General features: G+C 57.1%; 1 protein-coding gene across 2 annotated transcripts; it reads right to left on the bottom strand.

Moving 5' to 3' along the window:
- Positions 1-9: 9 nt before the first annotated feature.
- Positions 10-21271, bottom strand: TNNT2 (troponin T2, cardiac type). 2 transcript variants are annotated; one of them, XM_034667016.1, is made up of 17 exons: positions 20634-21271; positions 16187-16234; positions 15187-15197; positions 15068-15082; positions 12641-12670; positions 10559-10624; positions 10159-10194; positions 9206-9239; positions 8033-8093; positions 7635-7751; positions 5220-5297; positions 4065-4175; positions 3179-3184; positions 2715-2824; positions 2112-2202; positions 570-610; positions 10-224 (listed from the first exon to the last, which is right to left on the bottom strand). In XM_034667016.1, the coding sequence occupies exons 1-17, from the start codon at positions 20744-20746 to the stop codon at positions 179-181; spliced, it is 1014 nt and encodes a 337-aa protein (XP_034522907.1). In that variant the 5' UTR covers positions 20747-21271; the 3' UTR covers positions 10-178. The 2 variants fall into 2 exon arrangements, with proteins under 2 accessions (XP_034522907.1, XP_034522906.1); XM_034667015.1 differs by lacking the exons at positions 3179-3184; positions 7635-7751; positions 8033-8093; ... (6 more) ...; positions 16187-16234; positions 20634-21271 and adding exons at positions 6155-6271; positions 6553-6707.
- Between the last annotated feature and the right edge of the window lie 2091 nt (positions 21272-23362).

Raw genomic sequence — 23362 nt, forward strand, 5'->3', positions numbered from 1 at the left:
GACATGCGATGTGTGTTGGCTTTTATTATTGGCATGCGTGGCATGTGGGGGTACAGGCACGAACAGCAGCTCCCAGCCAGGCCAGCTCCTGGTTTCCAGTGCCCAGGAGGGCCCCAGAAGCTGGGCACGAGCAGGACAGGGACACAGCGAGGATCTTCAGTGAAGGGGACTGCTGCCCCTACTTCCAGCGCCCAGTGACTTTGGCCTTCCCGCGGGTCTTGGAGCTGCAAAGGAAGCAGGGCCCAGTAAGAAGCGGGACCCAGGCCAGGGCAGCGGGTCTCCACAGGGAGGAGGCCAAGGGGGTGATGCCGAGAGTTGAGAGGGGCAGCCTGGAGCTGCCTCCTGAGGCAGGGTAGGGCAGCAGCCTTGGGCTGGAGGGAGTCCTCGGGGGCCCTGCACTCCATTCCCCACTGAGCAGTGAGCATGGGGGAGCCCAAGGAGGAAGCAGCGTGTGCCCTGAAGGGGAGGTGGGAGGGGTGGGAGCCAGAGCCCTCAGAGGAGCAGTGGGATGGCTGGAACACAGGCAAGGCGGAGGCAAGGCTGGGTGATGGAAGGACATAGAAACTTACACTTTCTGGTTATCATTGATTCTGTTTCGGAGAACATTGATCTGTAAGTGGGAAAGACAGGGTAACTTTGGAGCTCATTGACTCAGGTCCCAGGTGGCTGGGGGTGAGGGAGAAGCCGGCTGAGGGTGGACGGAGAGAAGGAGGGAAAGAGGAGGAAGGGGGAGGGGAAGGGAGAGGAGGCCAGGCAGCAATGCCGTGAGGGTCAGAAGGGTTAGAGATCCAGAGGGGCCCAGGTCCCACATGCAGAAGCCAAGGAGAGGTTTCCTGGCCACCCTGGTGGCCTGTCACTGTGGGGTCCCAGAGCTATGGAAGGCTCAGGACAAGGGTGGCATAATAAGGCCTTCTGAGAATCTGGTGCAAGGCTGGGCCTCAGGAAGCCCTCCAAACAGCCCCAGCCCAGCCCGATACCCCCTGCCCCAGGCACTCGTGCCCAGGTGCTCAAGAGGGACAGCACGGCCATGTGCCACACCCACAGTTCGCCACCCTGTAGTTGGGCCAAATCTAAGCCAGACAGGCCAGGTGCAGAGTGAAATGTGGGACCAGAGGAAAAGAGGAGGGCCCAGGCCTGGAGAGGCCCCGAGAGTAGCTAATGCCTACCTAGCGCTTCGTGGGGAGGCTGCCCGGCACTTTCTGCTCCGTTATGAGCACTTTCCCAAATATCAACCCCCAGGATTATTGTGAGGCATAACTTCTACTATTACTGTTATTATTACCATTAGTACACCTGTAAGTCTCACACTAGCCCTGTGAAATAGGGCCCATTGGTATCCTTGTCATTTAGCTGGGAAACGGAAACAAGGGAAAGTAAGTGACTCGCCCAGGGTCACACAGCCAGTAAGGGGCAGAGCTAGCAACAGAACCCAGGCAGTGAGGCTCCAAAGTCCACGCTCACTGTCATCGCACAAAATTGTCTCTCTGCAGCCACGGGGGCCTGAGCTGCACTCACAGGAGGGGCCCGTCGCACGGGAGGCACAGGAAAGCAGGCCCCAAAAGGGAAGCTGGGCTCCTAGAGGCAGAAGGCCCTCTGGGGAAGCGTGCAGGACTGATGCTGGCTGAGCCGACTCTTGCCTGCTGTCTGTGCACCTGGGACCCTCCAGGCTGAGAGTCTGACACTCAGCCGGCTGTGCCCACATGGGGCCTTGGGGCACGCAGAGAGAGGTGAGGCGGCTACGTCTCTGGTGGGGCCTCCTCTCCCCTGGGGCCTCTCTCTGTGCCTCCTGCTTCTCCCATCTGGCTCAGCGCATCTGAGCTGCTGCCTCAAGGCCCTCAAGGACAGAAGGGAGGGAGACTCCCAGGGCTGGAACCCCAGAAACGGGTCTTTGCTCAGCCCCAGCCAGTGAGCCATCCGACCTCTCCAGCAAGGTGTAGCCCAGTGGTGGACACAGAGTGTTGTCAGGGACAAGACACCCGGGCAGGTGTGTGAGCTGGCGGGGTGATGGGTGACAGGGACCGGGGAAAGGGGCCTGAGGGCAGCCGCAGTGTGGGACCCGATCAAACCAGGAGGAGCATGGGATGGGGGAGGGGAGCAGGGAGCAGGCTCACTTCATATTTCTGCTGCTTGAACTTCTCCTGCAGGTCGAACTTCTCTGCCTCCAGATCGTAGATGCTCTGCCACAGCTCCTTGGCCTTCTCCCTGCACCGGCCAGCGTGGAGGGGGCGGATAGGGAACAATAAGGAAGGGCCTTCAGCTCCCTGTATCTCAAATCTGACCCAGCCCCCAGAGGCCCCAGCCCTCCTTTCCACCTCCAGGCCTGCTAAGGAGACCCCCAGCCCACCTAGCTCAGCATGGGGCCAGATGGCAGTGCCCAGTGCTTAGAAACAGATACCTGGGCCACTAGGGCGGAGCTCCGGGGGAAGAGGGAAAAGCCCTTCTAGCACTTCCCCTTCCCACCCCTTGGGTGCAGGTGGGTAAGGGAAGCTCCGAGGGGTGAGGTGCCTGCTCAATTCTCTTTCCCTATTCCCCGGAGGCAAAGCACAGAGATGGCTTGACCAGCTCGGCCTAACTCCACTCCCACCAAAACGGACTTTGGGAAAAAATATGTGGTGTGGCAACGCCTCCTGGTGGTGCATGGTGAGAATGTGCCCTTTGCCCCACCTGCCCTCCCACACAGATGTATGCAATGCCCTGAGCACCCCAGCCCCCACCTCAGCTGATCCTCATTCAGGTGGTCGATGGCCAGCACCTTCCTCCTCTCAGCCAGAATCTTCTTCTTCTTCTCCCGCTCTGTCTGCCTCTTCCCACTTTTTCGCTCCGTCTGGAAAGAGTGACAAGCAGAGGGAGTTAGCCAGAGAATAACCCTCCTCTCCCCTAACCCTCCCAAAACCCAATAGGGAGTAAGGCAAGGCCTGCGGAAGGATCAGGTCCTTATCCTCTTCTTCCTGAGACGCCCACACCATCAACTGCCTGGATTTCCCAAAGAAACTGAGACAGGGGCCAGGAGGGCCATTTCAGTCCTTTATTCCTTTGCCTTTCCAAATTCTTCCCTCTCCCGGCTCCCTCCTCCCACGAACCCACTCTCCACACTCCACCCCTCCAGCCAGGAGCCCTCCCCTCCCAGGGAACCCCCAAAACCATGAGGAGGAAGAGGGTTAGAGGTTTTTGTACCCACCTGGGCCTGCAGAGCCAGGACACCATGAGAGAAAGACCCAGAGAGAAAGAACGAGACCCGGACAGAGACACAGAGAGAGAGCAGAGCACAGGGCCGAAGGCAAAGGCAGAGAGGGGAGAAGGAGAAGGTGATTCAGATGCTCATTGTAGGCAACCTTGTTTATTAGGACAGGAGTCTGGGGGTGAAGCTAGGACTGTTTTGAGAGCAGGGCCACGCCAAAAGTCTGGCTGGAGTGGTCATTGTGGGGATGGAAGCAGGCAGGCTGGTCTGCTTCTGAGCTGGGGACTTTAGAAATCTAAGAAAATGTTCTGATCTCTCCACTGCATAGAGAAAATCGATTTTATGTTTCCTCTCCTCCCCTGAGAATGGAGTACCTAGCAGGAGTAGGGCACAAAAATTAGCTGAGGGAGTCTGCAGAAATAAACCATCTCACAGCTTCGTAGGACAGATGCTGGCCGCGTTAGCCCACCTGAGCTCGGAGCAGGCAGGACAGACAGCATTAAACCAATTTTACAGATGGGCTAACTGAGGTCTGAGGTTGCCCGAGACCACACAGCTGTAAGATCCGGGTCTCCCACCAGAGCTCTGATTCTAGGCACAGGGCCCTTCCAGACACACCATCCACCTTGGGGGGCTCCGGGCATCGCTGACATGGCGGGATTGGGGGGGGCCTCTGCCTGGAGCCCCCACCCCAGCGGGCCCCTCCTGGGGAAAGCCACAGTCAGGCAGAGAGCCTGCTCGGAGGGAGGTGGGCAGGAGGCGGCTTCCGTCTCTCACACACAGGTGGGAATTTCTTCCTGGGATCCGACCTGAAGTCTGTGGACACCCCACTCTTCCCCATACACCAGGATCCCCTGAAGACCCCAGCTGCTGCTCCCTGACCTACCTTCTGGATATAGCCCCCAAAATGCATCATGTTGGACAAAGCTTTCTTCTTTCGGGCCTCATCCTCGGCCTTCCTCCTGTTCTCCTCCTCCTCTCGTCGGGCTCTCTCTTCCTGGTTTCCGGGAGGGGAGGAAGAGAGCAAATCAGAGGTGGGGACACAAACCCCTGACACTGGGCTGAAGTCTGTAGGCTTTAAGGGTCTATTGAGTGGAGCTTTCTCTCCGCCAGGCAAGAAGCCCCCTGAGGGGACCTGGCACGGGGCCTGGGACTGAGAGCTGTGAGCACTTCTGTGGATGAATAAGGGAAGAATGATTCCCAAGGGTGGATCCCTTCATCACCTCAGGCAGGGAGCCCCCTGAGGAGGCCTGCTGTTCTGGAAGGACCTCCGGCAGCAACATGGGAAGAGGGCCATGGGGCCTTCCGTGCCCCGGGAGCCGGCGCAAGGGCAGGGTGGAGGGCTGGAGGGGACCCACTTGTCTTATGATGGAAGTTTGCACCTTTCAGCCCCTTCCACCCATTTCGAACACCCCCACCCCCTGTCTCTGGCAACCACCAGTCTGTTCTCTGCATCTCCAAGCTTGGTGTTTTGGGTTTGGTTTGTTTTAGATTCCACATATAAGTGAAATCGTACAATATTTGTCCTTCACTGTCTGACTTATTTCACTTAGCGTCATACCCTCAAGGTCCGTCCATCCATGTTCTCACAAATGGCAAGACTTCCTTCTTTTTTCTTGGCTGAGTAATCATATTCCAGTGTGTGTGTGTGTGTGTGTGTGTGTGTGTGTGTGTGTGTACATTTTCTTTATCCGTTCCTCCATCGACGGACACATGGCTTGCTTCCATGGCTTTGCCACTGTAAATAGGCTACACTGAACAGGGGACAGATATCTTTCCAAATTCATGGTTTCATCTTTGGGTAAATAGCCAGATGTGGAATTGCTGGATGGAATGTCTTATCAAATAGTAAGTTCAGGCGGACCCAGACATTTCTGTCTTGTTTACTGTGTATCATCAGAATCCGAACAATGCCCAGCGCTCACCAAGGGCTCGTGGACTGAATCAGTGTGTATGAAGAGAGGGGCCGGGGGGGGGGGCCTGGAAGGAGTTGGAAGCACGGTGGGGGCGTTCTGCGGGCCTGGGACTAGGGGTCACTCACAGCCAGGCGAGTCTGACGCTCCTTCTCCCGCTCATTCCGGATGCGCTGCTGCTCAGCCCGCTCGGCCCGCCGCTTCTCCTGTGGGGAGAGAGGCCAAGCCTGCCCAGGGCGTGCCCAGGGAGAGGGTGTCATCAGAGGTGCCGGGAGCAACCAGGGAAAGTGGCGGCAAGAGAACCCACAGGGGATGTTCCCCTCCGAGTCTCAGGGCAGCGTAGGCCCTGCCCGCAAGGGCTTCTGCTCTCAGCCAGCTCCGTGGACCAGACAGAGAAGGCCGCTCGACAGGTGGGCCGGCTAAATACAGACAGGCCGCGGCAGGCGTGTGCAGGGGACCTGCACTGAACAGCACTCATCATGGGGCTGTCCTCAACTATGTGAAAAATGTCAGGCGGGCTTCTCCTGTCTGCCCCAAGGGCTACAGCCCTGGCCCCACGCCGGCCCCAGCCCGGCAGCTGCTCCGCGGTCACTGACAGATGGCCAAACCCTCAGCGACCAGCCAGAGCGGTGCAGCCCTGGGCTGACGTACAGCCAGTGTGGTGGGGAGAAAAACAAAGGAACCAAAATAACCCCCCTCTCTCCAGCAGAGGCCGCATCATCCTCCCTGCATTAATAGGGCGAGCTGTGTCCAGTGGGAGGGAGGCCGGGGCAGAGGTGGGACAACAGCCATCTGACCGGTCACCCCACAGCCAGAGCCCAGGGCGCCCAGGGACAATCAGCAGCTTCGGCTGCCAAGGACCATCCAGTCTGGTGGTGCGGGCAGGCGGGGCTGAGAAGCCACAGTGCAGGGCCTCCGGAGCGGCTCCTGGCCCCGGGGATCCTGAGGGAGAGCCCACTTCCCTCAGGGCCAGGGGCTCCAGGGAAGGTTGCCTGGAGGAGGCGGGGCCTCACGTAGAGGGTGGAGGACATGGGGGCATCTCCATGGCAGACTGGACACCCACAATCCTGTCTTTGAGGGAGATGAGCTCCTCCTCCTCCTTCTTCCTGTTCTCAAAGTGAGCCTCGATCAGCGTCTGGAGCTCGTTCAGGTCCTTCTCCATGCGCTTCCGGTGGATGTCCTGCGAATGCACAGCAGGCTCAGCCACCACCCCCCCAGTCCAGAGGAGAGTGGCTACGCAGGTGGCACCCTCCGCAAAGCAGAAGGGACAGGCGGACTGGGGGCCCGGCCAGGGAAGGGGCCACAGTGGCCTGAACCCAGGATGATGCCCAGCCAGCCCTGTGCCGAACGTTATCCCACTGCCACGTCACCCCACCCCACCCCCGCCGGCCCCCCCAGGTCCCCTCCGGGCCCCTGCAACCACTGCCAGCCCGGGCCCGCTCTCCCCACAGGAGCACTCACATCAAAGTCTACTCTCTCCCCATCGGGGATCTTGGGGGGCACCAAGTTGGGCATGAACGGCCTGTTGGAGAGAAGAGGAGGGAATCCGTGAACCCTGGGGACTGTGTGTGCCCAGGGCAGGCAGGGCCCTTCTCTTTCCTGCAGGAGCACGGCCGCAACAGTGAAAGCTGTTGAGGACAGCAGCCTCACACATGGGGCTGCCAGGCTCTTTCACAAGTGCCCTCTGGCTTCATCCTGCCCGTACACCCACGATGTAGGGACCACCCAACTCGTCGAAGACACCTGAGGCTCAGAGAGGTAGTGACGTGCTCAAAACCACACAGCTAGGAAGTGGAGAAGCTACGACACGTGTGGCTGACCCCGCAGAATATTCCATGAGCCCTGGAGTCCTGTGGCTTGGTCCCTGCCCCAACGCATGCTTGCTGTGTGACACCAGGTCCAGTGGACTCTGGTCCTCAGTTTCCCCATTTGCCCTCAGGTCTGGGTAGGGCTGAAATGAGATACTGTGGTGTCCATCAAGGGCATGGAAAGGGAAAGGCGCTGGACAAACGAGCAGAGCTGGGATTGTCTCCAGGGCTGGTTTCAGGAGGTCCCGTGGAAACAGGGAGAAGCCCACCAGTGTGGGCAGAGACGCCATCTGCTGACAGGNTGCAGCCCTGGGCTGACGTACAGCCAGTGTGGTGGGGAGAAAAACAAAGGAACCAAAATAACCCCCCTCTCTCCAGCAGAGGCCGCATCATCCTCCCTGCATTAATAGGGCGAGCTGTGTCCAGTGGGAGGGAGGCCGGGGCAGAGGTGGGACAACAGCCATCTGACCGGTCACCCCACAGCCAGAGCCCAGGGCGCCCAGGGACAATCAGCAGCTTCGGCTGCCAAGGACCATCCAGTCTGGTGGTGCGGGCAGGCGGGGCTGAGAAGCCACAGTGCAGGGCCTCCGGAGCGGCTCCTGGCCCCGGGGATCCTGAGGGAGAGCCCACTTCCCTCAGGGCCAGGGGCTCCAGGGAAGGTTGCCTGGAGGAGGCGGGGCCTCACGTAGAGGGTGGAGGACATGGGGGCATCTCCATGGCAGACTGGACACCCACAATCCTGTCTTTGAGGGAGATGAGCTCCTCCTCCTCCTTCTTCCTGTTCTCAAAGTGAGCCTCGATCAGCGTCTGGAGCTCGTTCAGGTCCTTCTCCATGCGCTTCCGGTGGATGTCCTGCGAATGCACAGCAGGCTCAGCCACCACCCCCCCAGTCCAGAGGAGAGTGGCTACGCAGGTGGCACCCTCCGCAAAGCAGAAGGGACAGGCGGACTGGGGGCCCGGCCAGGGAAGGGGCCACAGTGGCCTGAACCCAGGATGATGCCCAGCCAGCCCTGTGCCGAACGTTATCCCACTGCCACGTCACCCCACCCCACCCCCGCCGGCCCCCCCAGGTCCCCTCCGGGCCCCTGCAACCACTGCCAGCCCGGGCCCGCTCTCCCCACAGGAGCACTCACATCAAAGTCTACTCTCTCCCCATCGGGGATCTTGGGGGGCACCAAGTTGGGCATGAACGGCCTGTTGGAGAGAAGAGGAGGGAATCCGTGAACCCTGGGGACTGTGTGTGCCCAGGGCAGGCAGGGCCCTTCTCTTTCCTGCAGGAGCACGGCCGCAACAGTGAAAGCTGTTGAGGACAGCAGCCTCACACATGGGGCTGCCAGGCTCTTTCACAAGTGCCCTCTGGCTTCATCCTGCCCGTACACCCACGATGTAGGGACCACCCAACTCGTCGAAGACACCTGAGGCTCAGAGAGGTAGTGACGTGCTCAAAACCACACAGCTAGGAAGTGGAGAAGCTACGACACGTGTGGCTGACCCCGCAGAATATTCCATGAGCCCTGGAGTCCTGTGGCTTGGTCCCTGCCCCAACGCATGCTTGCTGTGTGACACCAGGTCCAGTGGACTCTGGTCCTCAGTTTCCCCATTTGCCCTCAGGTCTGGGTAGGGCTGAAATGAGATACTGTGGTGTCCATCAAGGGCATGGAAAGGGAAAGGCGCTGGACAAACGAGCAGAGCTGGGATTGTCTCCAGGGCTGGTTTCAGGAGGTCCCGTGGAAACAGGGAGAAGCCCACCAGTGTGGGCAGAGACGCCATCTGCTGACAGGTTAAGCATTGGCCAAAAGGGATCCTCGCTGCCCCCCCCGCCCCAGCTCCCCCCCCAAGCCCCAATACCCACAGTTTCCGGGTGCTCTCACATGGGGGGGGCACCAAGCCACCCTGCCCCACCCCTCTGCGACACTGTGAAGCCACCAAGGCTGGCACAGCGTCATTGCTGAGCTCTCCCAGATTTTCTTCCCTCTTCCCTCAGGTCCCAATTCAGCTACAGAGGAAGGTGTTCCAGCCGTGCTGTGGGATAGGAGAGGGTATCTGTCCAGGGCCTTAACCAGTCCACCCCTTCCCTCTAGATGAATACAGTGCTGTCCATGACGGGGTGTGCAGTTGGTAATGGAGTGTGGGGTGGACTTGAGCCCCCGCTCTCCCTCAAGCCAGCTCTTGTGCGGTGCACAACCTATACAACCGTCCATGGTGGCCTGTGACTGCCGCACCCCCCAGCGCATGCCTACTGTGCCATACGGCACACCGTCCTGCCCTAATCATCCCTCCTCACTGAGTGAGTGTGTCCCACTTACCTGGGCTTTGGTTTGGACTCCTCCACTGGGCCATCTGAAGAAGGGAGAAGCACATAGCCACAGGGTCAGGAGGCCCCAGATGTGGTCCCAGCTCTGCCCCTGATGAGCTGGGTACACACATGGCCCTCCATTTCCCCACCTGTACAGTGCATTCCTTCCAGCCCCGGGGATCCCTGGTTCCAGGAGCATCATGAAGAATTAAAGCAGCAGGGTCACAGACCCCACGCTGCCTCTCCTATAGCAGCTCCCAGGGGGACATCTCAGGGCGCAGCTGGGCCCTCACAGGAAGCACACACTCCCAGAGAGAAACTTCCAAGCCAATTCTCATTCACCAGTTCTGGGCAAGGCAGCTTTGTTTCCCAGTGAGGTGGGGTCGCATGGCACTGTCCTAGGGGATTCTGGCCCCAGAGTCCCCTCCCAGGTCTCTGCCTCCTTGGTTGCTCCCTGGACTTCCTGGCCTCCAGGGGGAAGCTGATGGGCATGATGCCAAGACCCAGCTGGCTGTCCCTCCCCTCCAGAGATGTGACTGGGACCACTGAACCCTTTCCAAAGTCTGCCACACGACAACAACCACTGCAGCGACCCACCACATGGCCCATCTATGTCTTGGGATTTCGTCATATAGACACCAAACCTTACAAGTGATTTTGCCTGAGTTCCGGGAGTCTTGTATGTGTAGGTGACTTCTGGGGGCCCTACTCAGATTGGGGACTGGACTTTGGTCCCCTCTCCCACAGGGCACCACCCAGGCAACTTCTCTGAAATGCGGGGCACAGAGGTTTGGAGCCCAACACCCAAAATCTGCATGGTCACCAACTTCTGTCCTCCCCTCCCCTGAGCCCCTCCTTGCCCACCTCCCTGGAGGGAGCCCGGTGGGCAGTCTCCCCCAAAGCTGCTTGTAGGGGTTCCCTTGACACCCCACCACGTCTCTCCTGATGTCCCACAGTCCTTACCTTCGGCTTCTTTAGCCTCCTCTTCTTGTCCATCTCCTAAACAACATGGGAAATCACTGAGATTGTTGTTCTAGGCTCAAGTCCCCCTGCCAAGAGGCTTCCCCACACACAGGTCCTAACCAGAGAGCACCCTGCCGGCCCCCGCGGTCAGGGGGTGTCTATTCACACACCTGCCCCTGGGCGCAAGGCTCTGCCTGACACGAAAAGAGCACACAGTCAAGGTCATTGACCGGACCGTTGGCGTCTGGATCCCAGCGCAGACAGGACGTGCTGCTGCACAGGCTGGAACTCGGTTCCAGGTGGATTTTCTAGCACCATAGGAGTGCCTCTGGGGGCTCCTGCCATGCCCCAAAGCACCGTGACAAAGCCCCTCGCAACCTCACCCCAGACAGAGCCTTACCTTCTGCATTGGTCTCTTCCGTCTCAGCCTCACCTTCAGCCTCTTCTGCGGCTGCCTCTTCCTGCTCTGGAGAAGTGAGCCAGACACAGTGAACACCCAAGGCCCCTACTTAGGCTAGCAGGCAGAACCCAGACCAGAGAAGGCTGGGGACGGAGGTTAGCAACATCCAGGATCCAGATGAATTTGGGGGTCACCGATATGAATGACAAGGGGCTGTTGAGTTCTGGGTTTAAACCAGAAGTTGGCAAACTCTAGCCCAAGGGCCAAATCTGGCCCCCAGACTGTTTCCGTAAATAAAGTTTTATTGGAACACAGCCACATCCAGTCATGTATATACTGCCCACGGCTGTCTTTGCCACAGCACAGCAGGCTTCGGTAGTGGCAACAGGTAGTGTGTGGCCCGCAAAGCCTAACATATTTACTATCCACTTCTTTACGGAAAATGTTTGCTGACCCTGGTCAACCATGACAGAAGGGCACGATCAGGCTTGTGAAGAGTCCTTTAGGTCTAAACTTGCCTCTCCTGGAGTTTGGGAGTTGGAAGCGGGCCTTTCTGAGCATGGAGACCTGTGCTCTACCAGAAAGCCACTGGAAGGCCTAGAGGTCTAGGGTAGCATCGTGTTAGGGTGTGGTACGTGCTTCGGGTACCAGCAGAGAAGGGCTTGCAGGCCTGGCAAGGCTCATTGCAGAGGGTGGGAAGGCCTGGTGGCTAACCGTTTCTGCCTGACTTAGCACCTTTCCCCAGCAGCCTCCCTGGAAATAGGACTCCACCCCATTCCCCAACCTTCCTCCCCGAACGTTCCCCCCAGGGATCTGACACCATAGGACGTATCCTGCTTAAGGTGCGGTGTTGGGGAACCCCTGCCCTGGACTCAGTAACTCTAGGGACCCTTCATCCGTATCTAAAGGAAACCAGGACAGCAAGACTATGGGTGGGGGGATGAGATGCCCCCCGTGTAGACATTTGTACTGTCCAGAGAGTTGGTAGGATTTTTCTATTTTCATCCCCTTGCTTGGCAGGATATGGACCCCACCCAAGTCAGGCACTTGGAGCAGACAGATAAGACAGGGTGACGCCAGGCACGGGGCTCTGCCTGTACGAGGTGCTAGGGAACGCTCACTGATGGCTGGGCTGACCAGCGGTGGCCTCCTGGCAGAGAGAGAAGAAAAAGCCTCAGGGCGGGAGAGAGAGGGGCCATCGTGAAAGAAACACCGGCCACCAATCACTCTGCCTGATGCTCTCTGTCCCCATTTCCTAGGTCTGGGCCTGGGGATGTCTCTTCTATGATCCCCACAGGATCCTTACCTCCAAGAAGATCCTTCCAGAAGGGGTGAGAGTAGAAAGCTGGCCAGCAAGAGTATGGCCAGTTTTGGGGTCCTCTTCAGGCCATCTTGCTAACCCATCCCCCCACCCCATCTAATGTTTCGGTTCTCTGGAGAATACCCCCCACCCTGATCCGGCGGTCAGGCAACACGCTCGCCGAGACGCTCCCCGCCTCCCCAGACCACCCATCGCGTCTTGAGACATCACTATGAGAAAGCTCTTACTAAACTTCAGCCCAAATCTGTCCCCCTTGGCCTAGCCCTTTCCCCGGGGCCCGGGAACAAGTCCAGGCCCCCACCACCCCACAGCCGTGCGCATTTGAAGGCTGACGTCACGTCTTTCTGCTAGGGCTATTTCCAGTTCCCCCAGCTGCTCTTCAGATAACTTTGTCCCCTGGCCCCTCACGCCCTGGCCACCCTGCCTGGGTGCTATCCAGCTCGGAAGGAGGGCCCAGTATGTGGAGCGGGGGCAGAGAAAGGCCACTCATTTCAAACATTAGTCCCCCTCTGTAGCCACATTCAGAGCAGCTGGGGGACAAGCCAGCCTGGGTCCTTCCCACCACCGAGCCCAGGAGAAAGATCAGGAACCAGGGAAAGGAGCTGGTGGTCTGGCCCCTCTGAGGCTGGGAGAAAGTGACTGATCCACTCCACACCTGTCCCCCCCTCCCCCCGACTCTGCCACAGAACAGGGCCCGGCTACCGCAGCCAGGCTCAGGACAGCAGGGAGCAGAAAGCACAGGAAAGTAAAAGCTGTACTACCGTCTTCGTCCTCTCTCCAGTCCTCCTCTTCTGGGGGTCAGGGAGTGGCCGCAGCGAAGGGGAGAAGCGAGACAGGTTAGTCTGGGAGCAGAAGGACAGGGACAGGAGCAGGGGGACAGCACATGGTTTTGAGCATGGGCTTGGAATTGAACTCCAATCCTAATACCTGATTCACCACTTCTAGCAACTTGGGCGATTCACTTATCAGCAGCTTCCCACGTGCCTTGTCCGTAAAATGGAAGTAATCATCCTCACTTCTCCGTCGATGTAGGGATGAAATGATCGACCATGCACATAGCACCTAGCAGTTACCTGGCCCATGGGAGTCATTCAGTAAATGGGACCTGGCCGTTTCCTGCTCTGCCTCTAGACACAAAGACAGAGGCCCCAAAGAGCAGAGTGGGAACAATTCACTGCCATCAAACTTCTCCCATGTTCCTACCCTGTGTGAGCCTCTCCAATATCCCACAAAACATCTCCAGTTTCCAGGAGTCACAGTTCTGAAAGCCCCACTGGAGTGCCTGGCACAGGACAGGTGTGCCTGGTCTGGTTGAAGGAGCCCCCGTCTAAGGAAGGCACATTATTGTCGCACTGAGGGAACAGACCAGCACGCCGGTATGCAAACACCTGCCCAAAGGAAGACCTTACAGCAATTGGTCCTCCCTCTCTGCTGGAAGAAGAGACACGGCCTTGTCCATTCTGTAGGCTTAGTGGCCATGCATTTCAACCTCGCTCTTTCTTGGTCATTTATCGCCGGGGACTTAGCTATGTGGGAGGCAGGTGGAGTCCATTCGTTGCAAGCAAGGCAGTTGCTACATGGAGCTCAGTCCACCAGCACAGCAGAGAATTATTTTGTTAATTCACAGCCAAATCCTACTGTGTGTAGCAGGCAGATTAGTCCCAAATCCAAAGGTCTGTATCTCAAATACCGCCCCCAGAAACTCACCAGCTGGCAAATCCTCCAAAGCAAAGGAAAAGCCACTGTACCGAGATTTAGGCAGGGAACACAGCAAAAAGTGGAGCCAGCTAGATTTTTGATTCAAAAAATATTTCAAATAGCTTCTGACGTATTTGGTGTTCCTTGGGGAAAAAAGTGACTCCGTGGCCCCTCTCAGTTTCCCCCGTGAGTGTCTCCTGTGTCTACTCCTTGGCCAGGCACCCCGGAAGAGCCGTAAATGTGTGAAAGGCTGGGGAAGGTATGGGGAAGAAGGCACGTCCTACTGAAGCCCCTGGCTCTCTCCCTAGACCTTCCGGAAGCCCCTTCTCCTGATGTCCACACGCCATGTGCCGAAATGTGACTTCGGAGAATTTGCTGAGCCTGTAAGGGTCAGGATGCAACCCACTGGGGCGCAGAAGCCTGAGGGGACTGGGGGCTATTCTGGGCCACTTGGGGCGCTGGGCAGGGACTGGAGTGAGGCCTCTTAATCACTTCCATGTGTCAAGCACTCAGGAAGAGACAAAGGTTGGGGTGTTCTTTCATGGGGATATGAGGCATAAGGCTGAGGAAAGAACTGTGAGAACAGACCAGAGTAGGAATGGGTCTACGGTCAAAAGGGACTTTCCAGAAGATAATGATGTCTTCATGCTTATCTCAAATGTTCCAGCGGGGCGCCTGGCTGGAGCAGTCCGTTAAGCGTCCAACTCTAGGCTTCAGCTCAGGTCGTGATCTCAAGGACGTGGTCTCAGGGTCATGATCTCAGGAATTAAGCCCAGCGTCAGGCTCCACGTTCAGTGGGGAATCTGCTTGTCCCTCCCCCTCTACCTCTCCCCCTCCCCACTCGTGCTCTCTCGCTCTCAAATACATAACTAAAATCTTTTCTTAAATGTTTCAGATATCCGAATGCTTCCATAATCTCATTTGAAAAATTATCAAGTTGAATGTGCTTAGGGGTGATAATGGTGTTATGGTTATGTTTTTCTTTAAATAGTGCTTATCTTTTAGCGGTATCTATTGAATGATACGATGTCTGGGGATGATTCGGGATGTCTGCTCTAGAATGACTGAAGGCAGATGAAGAATAGATGAGAAAAGACTGGCCATAGTTGAGGATTTTAGAAGCCAGATGCTGGGCGCTTGGGGAAGCAGGGGTGGGGGGTGTATGTAATTCTATTTTTGCTACTTGCACATGCATTTAAAACTTTCCATGGTAAAAAAAAAAAATAGAGAAAAAAATCAAAAATAATTCATTGGAAAAAGTGGTGATTCTGTGTGAGCAAAAAGACAGTGGAAACAGGTTTAAGCCTTTTGCTTAAGACCTGAGCAACCGAGGCCAGGACTGATTCCCATTTAGATGCCGTGGTTGTCGGAGGAACTTGGCTCAGCTGGGAACGGGGGGCAGGGACAGACAACCCATGTTCCCAGGGCTCCCGGATACTGGATTCCCGGGGTCTCTCTCTTCTGGCCCTCCCTCTGCCCGAGCTCCGTACCTTCCACAGCTTCTTCTGCTCAGGTGAGAAGAACACGGCCGCAAGAGAGGAGACAAGAGGTGGGTCAGTTTCCACACGGGCTGCCCTTCGTTCAAACGAGTACACAAGCGTGTGCTTACCTTCCTGCTCCCTGCCGTGCAAAAGGAGACATTGTCAGTAGCACACCACACACACACACACACACACTCACACTCACACCACACGCACACACTGGACTTTTCCTGAAGGTAAGTCCGTTCTTTATTTCCCTCATTGCCTCATGGAGCTCACCCTCCTTGGCCCACCCACAAAGCACCCCCTATCAGGCCCAGTCTTCTCATCCAGGGTCCCCAAACCTCTGCTTGGTCTCTCCAGCATCTGCCCACTTAACCACTCTCTCCCTGCGCTGAGCTTTGCCAGACTAGACCCTAGAACACCTTTCCCTCACCCTTCTCTCCCTATCCAAATCCTACGCAGGTAAACCTGACTACCCCAGCCCCCACGGCTCTCCCCGTCCTTAGAGCCTCTGCACTCCCCACAGTCCACCCTCCAAGCCCAGCCCCTCTTGGCTGGTTACTTCCAACATTTGACATCTTGACATCCCATAGGAGAGCAAATCCCACGAGGGCAGGAGCTCTGTATCCTGATACCTCTGCGTCCTCCCTGGTGAGCATCACCGTCCAGGAGATCATCGTTAGATTGGCTGCCAGTGTCCCACCCCCAGGCTGTCCCCAGGCAGGGTGGTGGACAGGGCACTTTGGAAGGAGCACGGTTCTCGGACAAGTGCTACCACTGAGCTCTGATTTGGGTTTTATGGAGCACAATCAGCTCTGTGGCTTCGGGACAGTCACTGAACGTCTCTGGCTCCGTTTTCGGGAGACAGCTTCCAAGCTCTACCTCCTGGTGTCGTAGCCAGGTGGGACCGCAGCTGAGCCTGGGAGCTGAACCTCTTTATCTCCAAAAGTCTCCCAGCCTGTGGCCAGCCCAGGATCCGCAGCCCAGAGGCACAGAGGCACAGGTCAGATCCCCAGAACGGACACAGCTGCTCCCCTCCCCCCCACCAGCAGGCTCCTGGGCCAGGTGTGAGGGGCAGGGTGGGAAGGGGGCCAGCACCCCAGACAGGCTGCTCCAGATACTCACTCCTCGTACTCTTCCGCCACCTCTTCCATGTCAGACATGGTCTCTGTTCTCCCTCCAGAAAGAGAAAAACTGTCAATATGGGCAGAAGGGGAAGCCCGTCCTCATCAGCCCCAGGCTGCCACCCGAAAGGCCTTGGGGGTGAGGGGTGGGGTGGGGAAGCTAGGCCACCCCTCATCAGCCCTGTGACCTGCAGTGAGGAGCCTGCTTCCTCCTCTATTGGGGGTGAGGGGGGGATAGTAAGCCCCCCATCGCCATAAGAGCAACCAGCCGATGTCCATTTCACGCCTTGCCCCTCAACAAGCCAACCGTTTGGAATGTCCCTGTTCTGGTGCAAATCATTGTAACTCTCAAAACAATGTTTCCATAGTTTCTCAACCTTTCCAGCCCACAACCTTGCCAGGCATTCAGGGCAGCAAACCTATGCACTCCCTCTCCATGGGGTCTGCTTGTCACCGCACAAAGTTCCCCCGGAGGGGTGGTTAAAGGGACTGCGGCACAGCCATCATGTGGACTACGTCTCGGCAAAGGAAAGGAATAAACCAGGGAAACACGGGACACCTTGGGTGAATCTCCACGGAGGAGGAAAAGGCTGAGTCACATGATTTCATTTATATAGCATTCTTGAAATGGCAAAATGATAGAAATGGAGAATAGATCGCGCTCGTCAAGGGGGGTGCGTGGGGTGGAAGGTGCGGGGAGGTGGCATGGTGGTAAAAGGCACACAGGAGGGGCACCTGGCTGCCTCACTCGACAGAGCAGGCAACTCTTGAGCTTGGGATCGTGAGTTCAGCCGCCCCGTGGGTATAGAGAACACTTAGAAATTTTTTTAAAGCACACAGGATGTTTGTGGTTTTAGAACAGTCTGGTGTCTTGAGTGTGCTCAGGAACACGTGAGCCTACACAGGTTAAAGCCCCATAGACTGTCACACACGCCTGGTCCAAGTAGAGCTGGGGAAGTCTGTGTAAGATTATGGCTTGTAGCGATGTCCGTATCCTGGCTGTGATCTGTACCACGGCTGTGCACACGTACCCTGGTGGGGGCCTGGGCAAAGTGTCCATGGGACCTATCTCATTTCCTAGGATTGCACGGTAAACTACCTCTGATCAATACAAATTCTAATTAAAGAATGTTTGCCCAGGGAACTCGTTTTGAGATACTCCCTTCACTGACATAGGAAAGGACAATTCTAGTCCTCTTCCATCAGCTTGCCGAGCGTGTTTGAGCAAGTCTGTTTAACACCTCTGAACCGTGGAGATACAGCAAACACATCCCGGCTGCTCAGGGATCTTTATGAGGAGTAAGTGGACATTAAGGAAAGTGGAAAGCACTAGGCAGTGTTGGATTCTATTGTATTTCCATGCAATTACAGGGAGAGGCCACAGGGAGAGGTGGGACACACCTGGTCGTGCATCCTGGCTCCATCTCACATTTGCCTGTGACCTTAGAAAGGTCACTTAACCTCCCCCATCTCAGTTCCCTCTTCTGTGAAATGGCCCCTCCTTTGGGGTGGCTGTGAGGCTCAGAGCTAATAAAGGACCTGGCCCAGAGCAGACCTCTGATTAATACCTATTATAACCCAACCCTCTCGGGTCCACAGCAGTGNGGCCCCCCCCCCCCCCCCACAGCTCGGCATATGAAATCTGTCTATCTGCCTGAGTGAGGAAAGGAATAACGTGGTGTGAGGCTGGGATCGCAGTGAGGCCGGAGTGGCATCAGAACAATGGACACAGCCACCTCAGAGAGGCCTCTCCTGTACCCCTGCCTGCTGTCCCACCAGCACTCAGCACGGCAGCCACCAACTTCAGACTCAAGCCACAGGAGACAGGGGCACAGAGAGAGCACCGCTTGCCACCCTCTCCACCTCTCCCTGCACATCCTACTGTAGTGGCGCCCCAGGCAGTCACCTGAGGACATCCGGGGACCATCCCTGCTCGGGTGGGGTGGGATGATGTCTGCTGCGAGGCAGCCGCTTCAGGCTGAGGGACTCTGAAGGAGCCTCTGCTCGCGACTGCCCCTCTGAGTGGAGAACGCCCCCAGACCCAGCGCCCACAGCTGCCTCACGCTGGCTGCCCATCTGAACCTGCCCCCGAGATGTCCGGTCCTGCTGGGCTCAGGACAAGCAGGGATGCAGCCGGGCAGGGCCCTCCCCAGCTCCCTCTGCCAGAGTATGGTGGGGGCAGTAAGGGAAGGTTTACACAGAGCTTTGGACAGAAACTCAGAGCCACGGTTTGGCTCCCCTGGGATGGGGGTGGGTGGGAAGAGATGGTAGGCATGTACGGTGTCATGCTGGAGGATGGAGCCTCATTCTGCTGAAGAAAGACCCCAACTCCAGAGCATCTCCAAATGGGTCTACGGATGAGAGTGGCCAAAGAGAATAGCCCCCTATCCCCAGATATGCGCTACCCCAAGGCCCAGGGCAGTAGCCAGGACTAGAGCCCTGGGAGGAGTCTGTCACCTCAGGGAGGACCGAGAAGTTTCTCGGGGGAGCTACGCATGCCAGTGTGGGGCATGTGGCTTCCAGCTTTCTCGCCTCTCCTGCCCTGCCCTCCCACCAGCTCAGAGCCACGGGGCATGGCTCAGGGGCTCAGAGGAAGAAAGAGCGGCTTGGAGCCCTCTCCCTGCTCCCGGCAACACCATCCAGCTCCTAAAAATAGCGAGGATGGAGAGCAGGGAAGGGCTTGAATTCGCCCAAAAGGACGCAGCCAAGCCAACTGCCCAAAGGCGAGACAGATGAAGGGGCAGGGGACAGGCTGAGGCTGTGGCTCTGGAATGAGACCCGGGCAGGACCCTGGCAGGGCGAGGCATGAGAATGTCCAAAGCAGCTGCGTCCTCACACCCAGACCCTCACCTGCTTCCACAGACTGCTTTCCAGCCAAACTCCCTCACAGCCAAGAGATCAGGGTCACCTTCCTTGCGGAATAAGTCAAATACAACACAAGACAGAAAGAACACTGGCCGTAGGGTCAAAAGATCTGGATATACAGGCCCCTGGCTGGCTCAGTCCATAGACCAGGAGACTCTTGATCTCAGGGTGGTGAGTTCAAGCCCTGCATTAGGCATATAGATTACTTTAAAAAAAAAAAAGAAAAGATCTGGGTTTAAAAACCCAGTTTTTGCTGTGTGACCTTAGCTAAGTCATTTAATCTCTCTAGGCTTCAATTAGCTTATCTATAAAATAGATGAGCTTCAAGTTCTCGTCTTGCAGAAACAAGTCTTTGAGTCTCTGAGGAATGCAGGCCCTGTCCCTCAGCCCTTGTCCCCAGCATCCAGCTGGACTCCTCCCAAGCCTGCAGCTGTCAGCCCACCAGCAAAGCTAGGGGACAGGCTTGAGGGGGGCCAGTGGGTAACCCGAGCCTCTCAGATTCCTCTTCTGCTGGGAGAAGAGGACCTGCCCTGGGAGACTCAGGTCAGAGGAGGAATTCTGGAGGTCAGGTGGCTTCCCAAATGCACGGGGCCTGGAATGTGCTTTGAAATTCCTTACACTCCAGGCAACGGCTTCCCTAGATATTTGCTCCACCTGCCCAGGAGAAGCTGAAAATCAAGGGAATATGACCTTCTCTGCCACTCCAGGACACAGAGCAAGGTCTGTCCCTCCAGGGCGTGTCGGGATGGGGTGGAGGAAGGGTCACACTCCAGAGACCCTGGGGGCCCGGGCCGCTGGACTCTAACCCCTGGAGCTGGGCTCACAGCCCATGAAAGGACTTTGCCGTGGGGTCTCTCCCCCAGCTGCCTCCCAAATGCTGCTTGGCAGCGCTTTCTCTCTGGGGAGGAGGGTGGCGCTGGCTCAGGAAATCAGGCAAACGTCTCGTGTCTGCTCACGGAGCTGCTCCAGTGGTCCCTGCCTGCCTCTGCACGTGTGCTCTTTCTCAATGCTTCCAAGACAGTCGCTGAATTGCTGAAGATGAGAATTTGGCCACCAGGACTCTTGTGACTGATAGGACCGCAGTCTTGCTCTGCTCTGAATCCAGAAGGACCTGCCTGGAAAGGTTCAGGGGGCCCTGGGCCTGGAGGTGAGGGGTGGGACCAAGCAATCTGGCGGAGGAGACCCTGTTGGTTAGAGCTTTGTTGTCTTTAGAGCAGGTAGAGGCCTGGCAATTATCTCGTCCGTTCTACAGATGAGGACATTGATGTCCAGGCAGAGAAAGGTACTCACCCAAGACCTTCCGGCTACACAGTACCTTTGGTGGCAGATCTGGGACTCAAATCCAAGGCTCTGATTTCTAACAGAGGGCTGCTGCCGCCCTACGGCACTAGTCTTGGAATCCCATCCTGCAACACCTCCTGTAAAGTGTGTCCCTCTTCTCGGAGGGAACGTGGACCACTAGCAACTCAGACATCCACGCAGTGTGGACTGACGCAGGCAGACTCTGGATAAAGGTGCCAGGCTGCGAGACATCTTCCCTCTCCTCTCCGCTCTCCCCATCTCAAGCTAGGCCCGAGTCTTACCTCCAACCAGGAGCTGCCCACAGGTCCCGAGGTATCTGTTCAGCCTCAGCAGGCACTGGGTGAGGGCAGGGGATGGAGAGGGCTTTAAGCGGGACTGTGGGCTGGGGCCTCATAAGCCAAGCCCTGCGGTGGGAGGGATGTGCAGCAGGAGACACAGCGGGGGCGCGGGGGGTGTTGGCTGCTATTTTGGCAGGTGCCAGGGACAGGGCTAAAGGGACATGCACCCCACGCCATATAAGCCCATGTGGTTGTCCAGCTGCTCAGATAAGCTATTTAAAACCAGAACAGATATGCAGGGAACAGAGGAGGGAGCAGGCATGTAACATAAACCAGCTGTCCCTCTTAAGAATCCTGATAAAGCAGATGCCAGAGGCCCAGGCCTGGGAAGGCAGGCTGGAGCAGGGTTGGGGGGCAGATGGCAACCTCCAAGACACTTCGTGAGTCTCTGGGCCAGGGGTCTGGTGGGCAGAGAGAAGGGCTTATCTGCAGCTACACTGAAAATGATGCTGTGGGGAAAGATGTCTTCCAGGCTACCGTCTGCTTCTACTAGGCTGAGTGGCCTTGCGGGCAGGCTGGGCAGGCCTCAGTGAGGACATCTGCAAAGTGGGTCTTCCCCATGCCCCCCAAAGCCAAGTCACTGGGAAGGAACCAAAACTGCTTCAACAGGTCAGATACAAGGTAGAACTTCCAGTCAAGAATGATGGTTCTCGGGGCACGTGGGTGGCTCAGTCGGTGAAGCGTCTACCTTCAGCTCAGGTCATGATCCTGGGGTCTTGGGACGGAGCCTGCATCGGGCTCCCTGCTCAGCGGGGAGTCTGCTTCTCTCTCTGCTTCTGCCCTCCCGCCCACCTGCTCACACTCATTTGCTCTCTCTATTGTGTACTCTCCTCAAATAAATAAAATCTTAAGAAAAAAAAAAAAAAAGAATGATAGTTCTCCTCAGACAGATAGCTGGGTTGTTTGAGGGGGCCATGAGGACCACTGAAGTTCATTCCCCCAGGGCTTGAAGATGAAGGAATACGGGACCAAGATTGTAAGATCCGTAGGCCAGGGCCCAGGGATTTTGTGGTTGGCTTGCATGTCTGTGTCCACAGCCCCTAGCACAGTGCCCAGGACATCCTGGGGCTCAATACAGGATGGAAATGGAAGGGGAAAGCAAGTCCGAGCTGACTCTCCCCTTCAATGTCTCTGAGTCTTCAAGGCCTCTCTCCTACCTCTGAAGAAGGAAGACCCCTCCTCTGGGCCAGGCCCTTTCCTCCCGTATGCCCCTGAGTTCCAAGCTGCCCCCGGCCCTTCCAGATCTTGCCCATCAGTGATGTGCACTCTTGTCTGTTTCTCCGTGGGTAAAGAAAGACAGTCTCCCCCTTTCCTGGCCTCCTCCATGTCCTGGACTCTCCTCTCAGCTCTGCTGCCCTGGGAGCTACTCTGCTGTGAGCACAGCCACCATTCTGGAGAGAATGTGGGATTCCACTTGCTGCTGCCCAGCTCTGCTCTCAAACTCTTGCCCCATCAACTCAGCTGCCACTGGTCCCCAGTGGCCTCGGACCCCAATGGCCTGATTCCCCACCTCCAGGCTTATCCCCACCTTGGGGTCCTCCACGCCGCCAGCAGATCTGTGGCAGGGTGAGCTGAGGCCACATGCCTGCCAGTCAGCATCCTGGGGGAGCAGAGGAGCAGGACCGCAGGCCAGCAGAGAAGAGACAGAGAGGGGCAGGTGGAAGGGGCAGACTGACAGAGGAACGGGGAACAACCAGGCTGTCCCTAAGAGACGGAGGAAAAGCATTATGATCCCGCTCTCCTGTCTAGCCCACCAGGGCCCAGTCTTGCTTGTGTCCTGGCCTGGAATCTCCTGGAATTTAAGGATTGCTTGTCTTAGACCTTCCCTTCCCTTGAGCCACTTTCAGTGGGTTACTGTTCCTCGTAAGCCCAACAATCCTTCAAACGGGCCATAATTTGTTTGCACAGACGCTTGAAGACACCTGAGCACCTAAATCACCACAGAGCCCCCCAGAAAAAAATCTAGTACGTTCTTGGTGCCCGTGGACCGTGTGAGGCTCTTACTAACTGTTCTACAGCAAGGATTTAATTCAGAGAAGCGGGGGGCACGCAGGCAGTGAGAAAGGCCACTTTCCAGCACCCACACCTTGACACGGCAGGGCTGCTCCCATCCCGTCGTGGGTGCCCGGTCCTTGCAAACAGATAGAGTTGTCTCCTAGAGCTAATGGTAGAAGGGAAGAGGAAACAAAGAGATGATGCTTACCCAGAGTTTTACTGGAAGAAGCATACACTGCAACACTGCTTGCCACTTTAAGGACCCACAAGAGAGCAGGGCATGTGTGGGGTCCCAAGAACACTAGGGCAGGAGAGTAGACAGGGCAAGGAGTGGTAGGTATACAGGTAGGGGGACCCGCTCTGTCTCCAGAGGGCGCTCAATGTCACCTCCCCCAAGAGCCCTCCCCTGCCCACTTAGCCACCCAGGCACCAGCATGCCGCACTCTGTCCTCACACCTGTCCCCAGCTGAAATCATCTTGTGCGTGCAATTGTTTCCTTGTCTGGTGGCTGTCCCCCTGCCAGGAATGAGGTCAGGCCTTCTTTGGGGGGGAGTCAAGGGGTCATGTCCCCCAACACTCTATCCTGCAGCCTGTCCTTGATGGTCACCCGGGGATCGTGTGCAGGCATGAAGGGTTTCAAGCCCACGAGGAAGCAGCTGCCAGGACTCCCCAGACAC

Source organism: Ailuropoda melanoleuca, chromosome 8 (genome assembly GCF_002007445.2).
Source record: "Ailuropoda melanoleuca isolate Jingjing chromosome 8, ASM200744v2, whole genome shotgun sequence".
Lineage (NCBI taxonomy): Eukaryota > Metazoa > Chordata > Mammalia > Carnivora > Ursidae > Ailuropoda > Ailuropoda melanoleuca.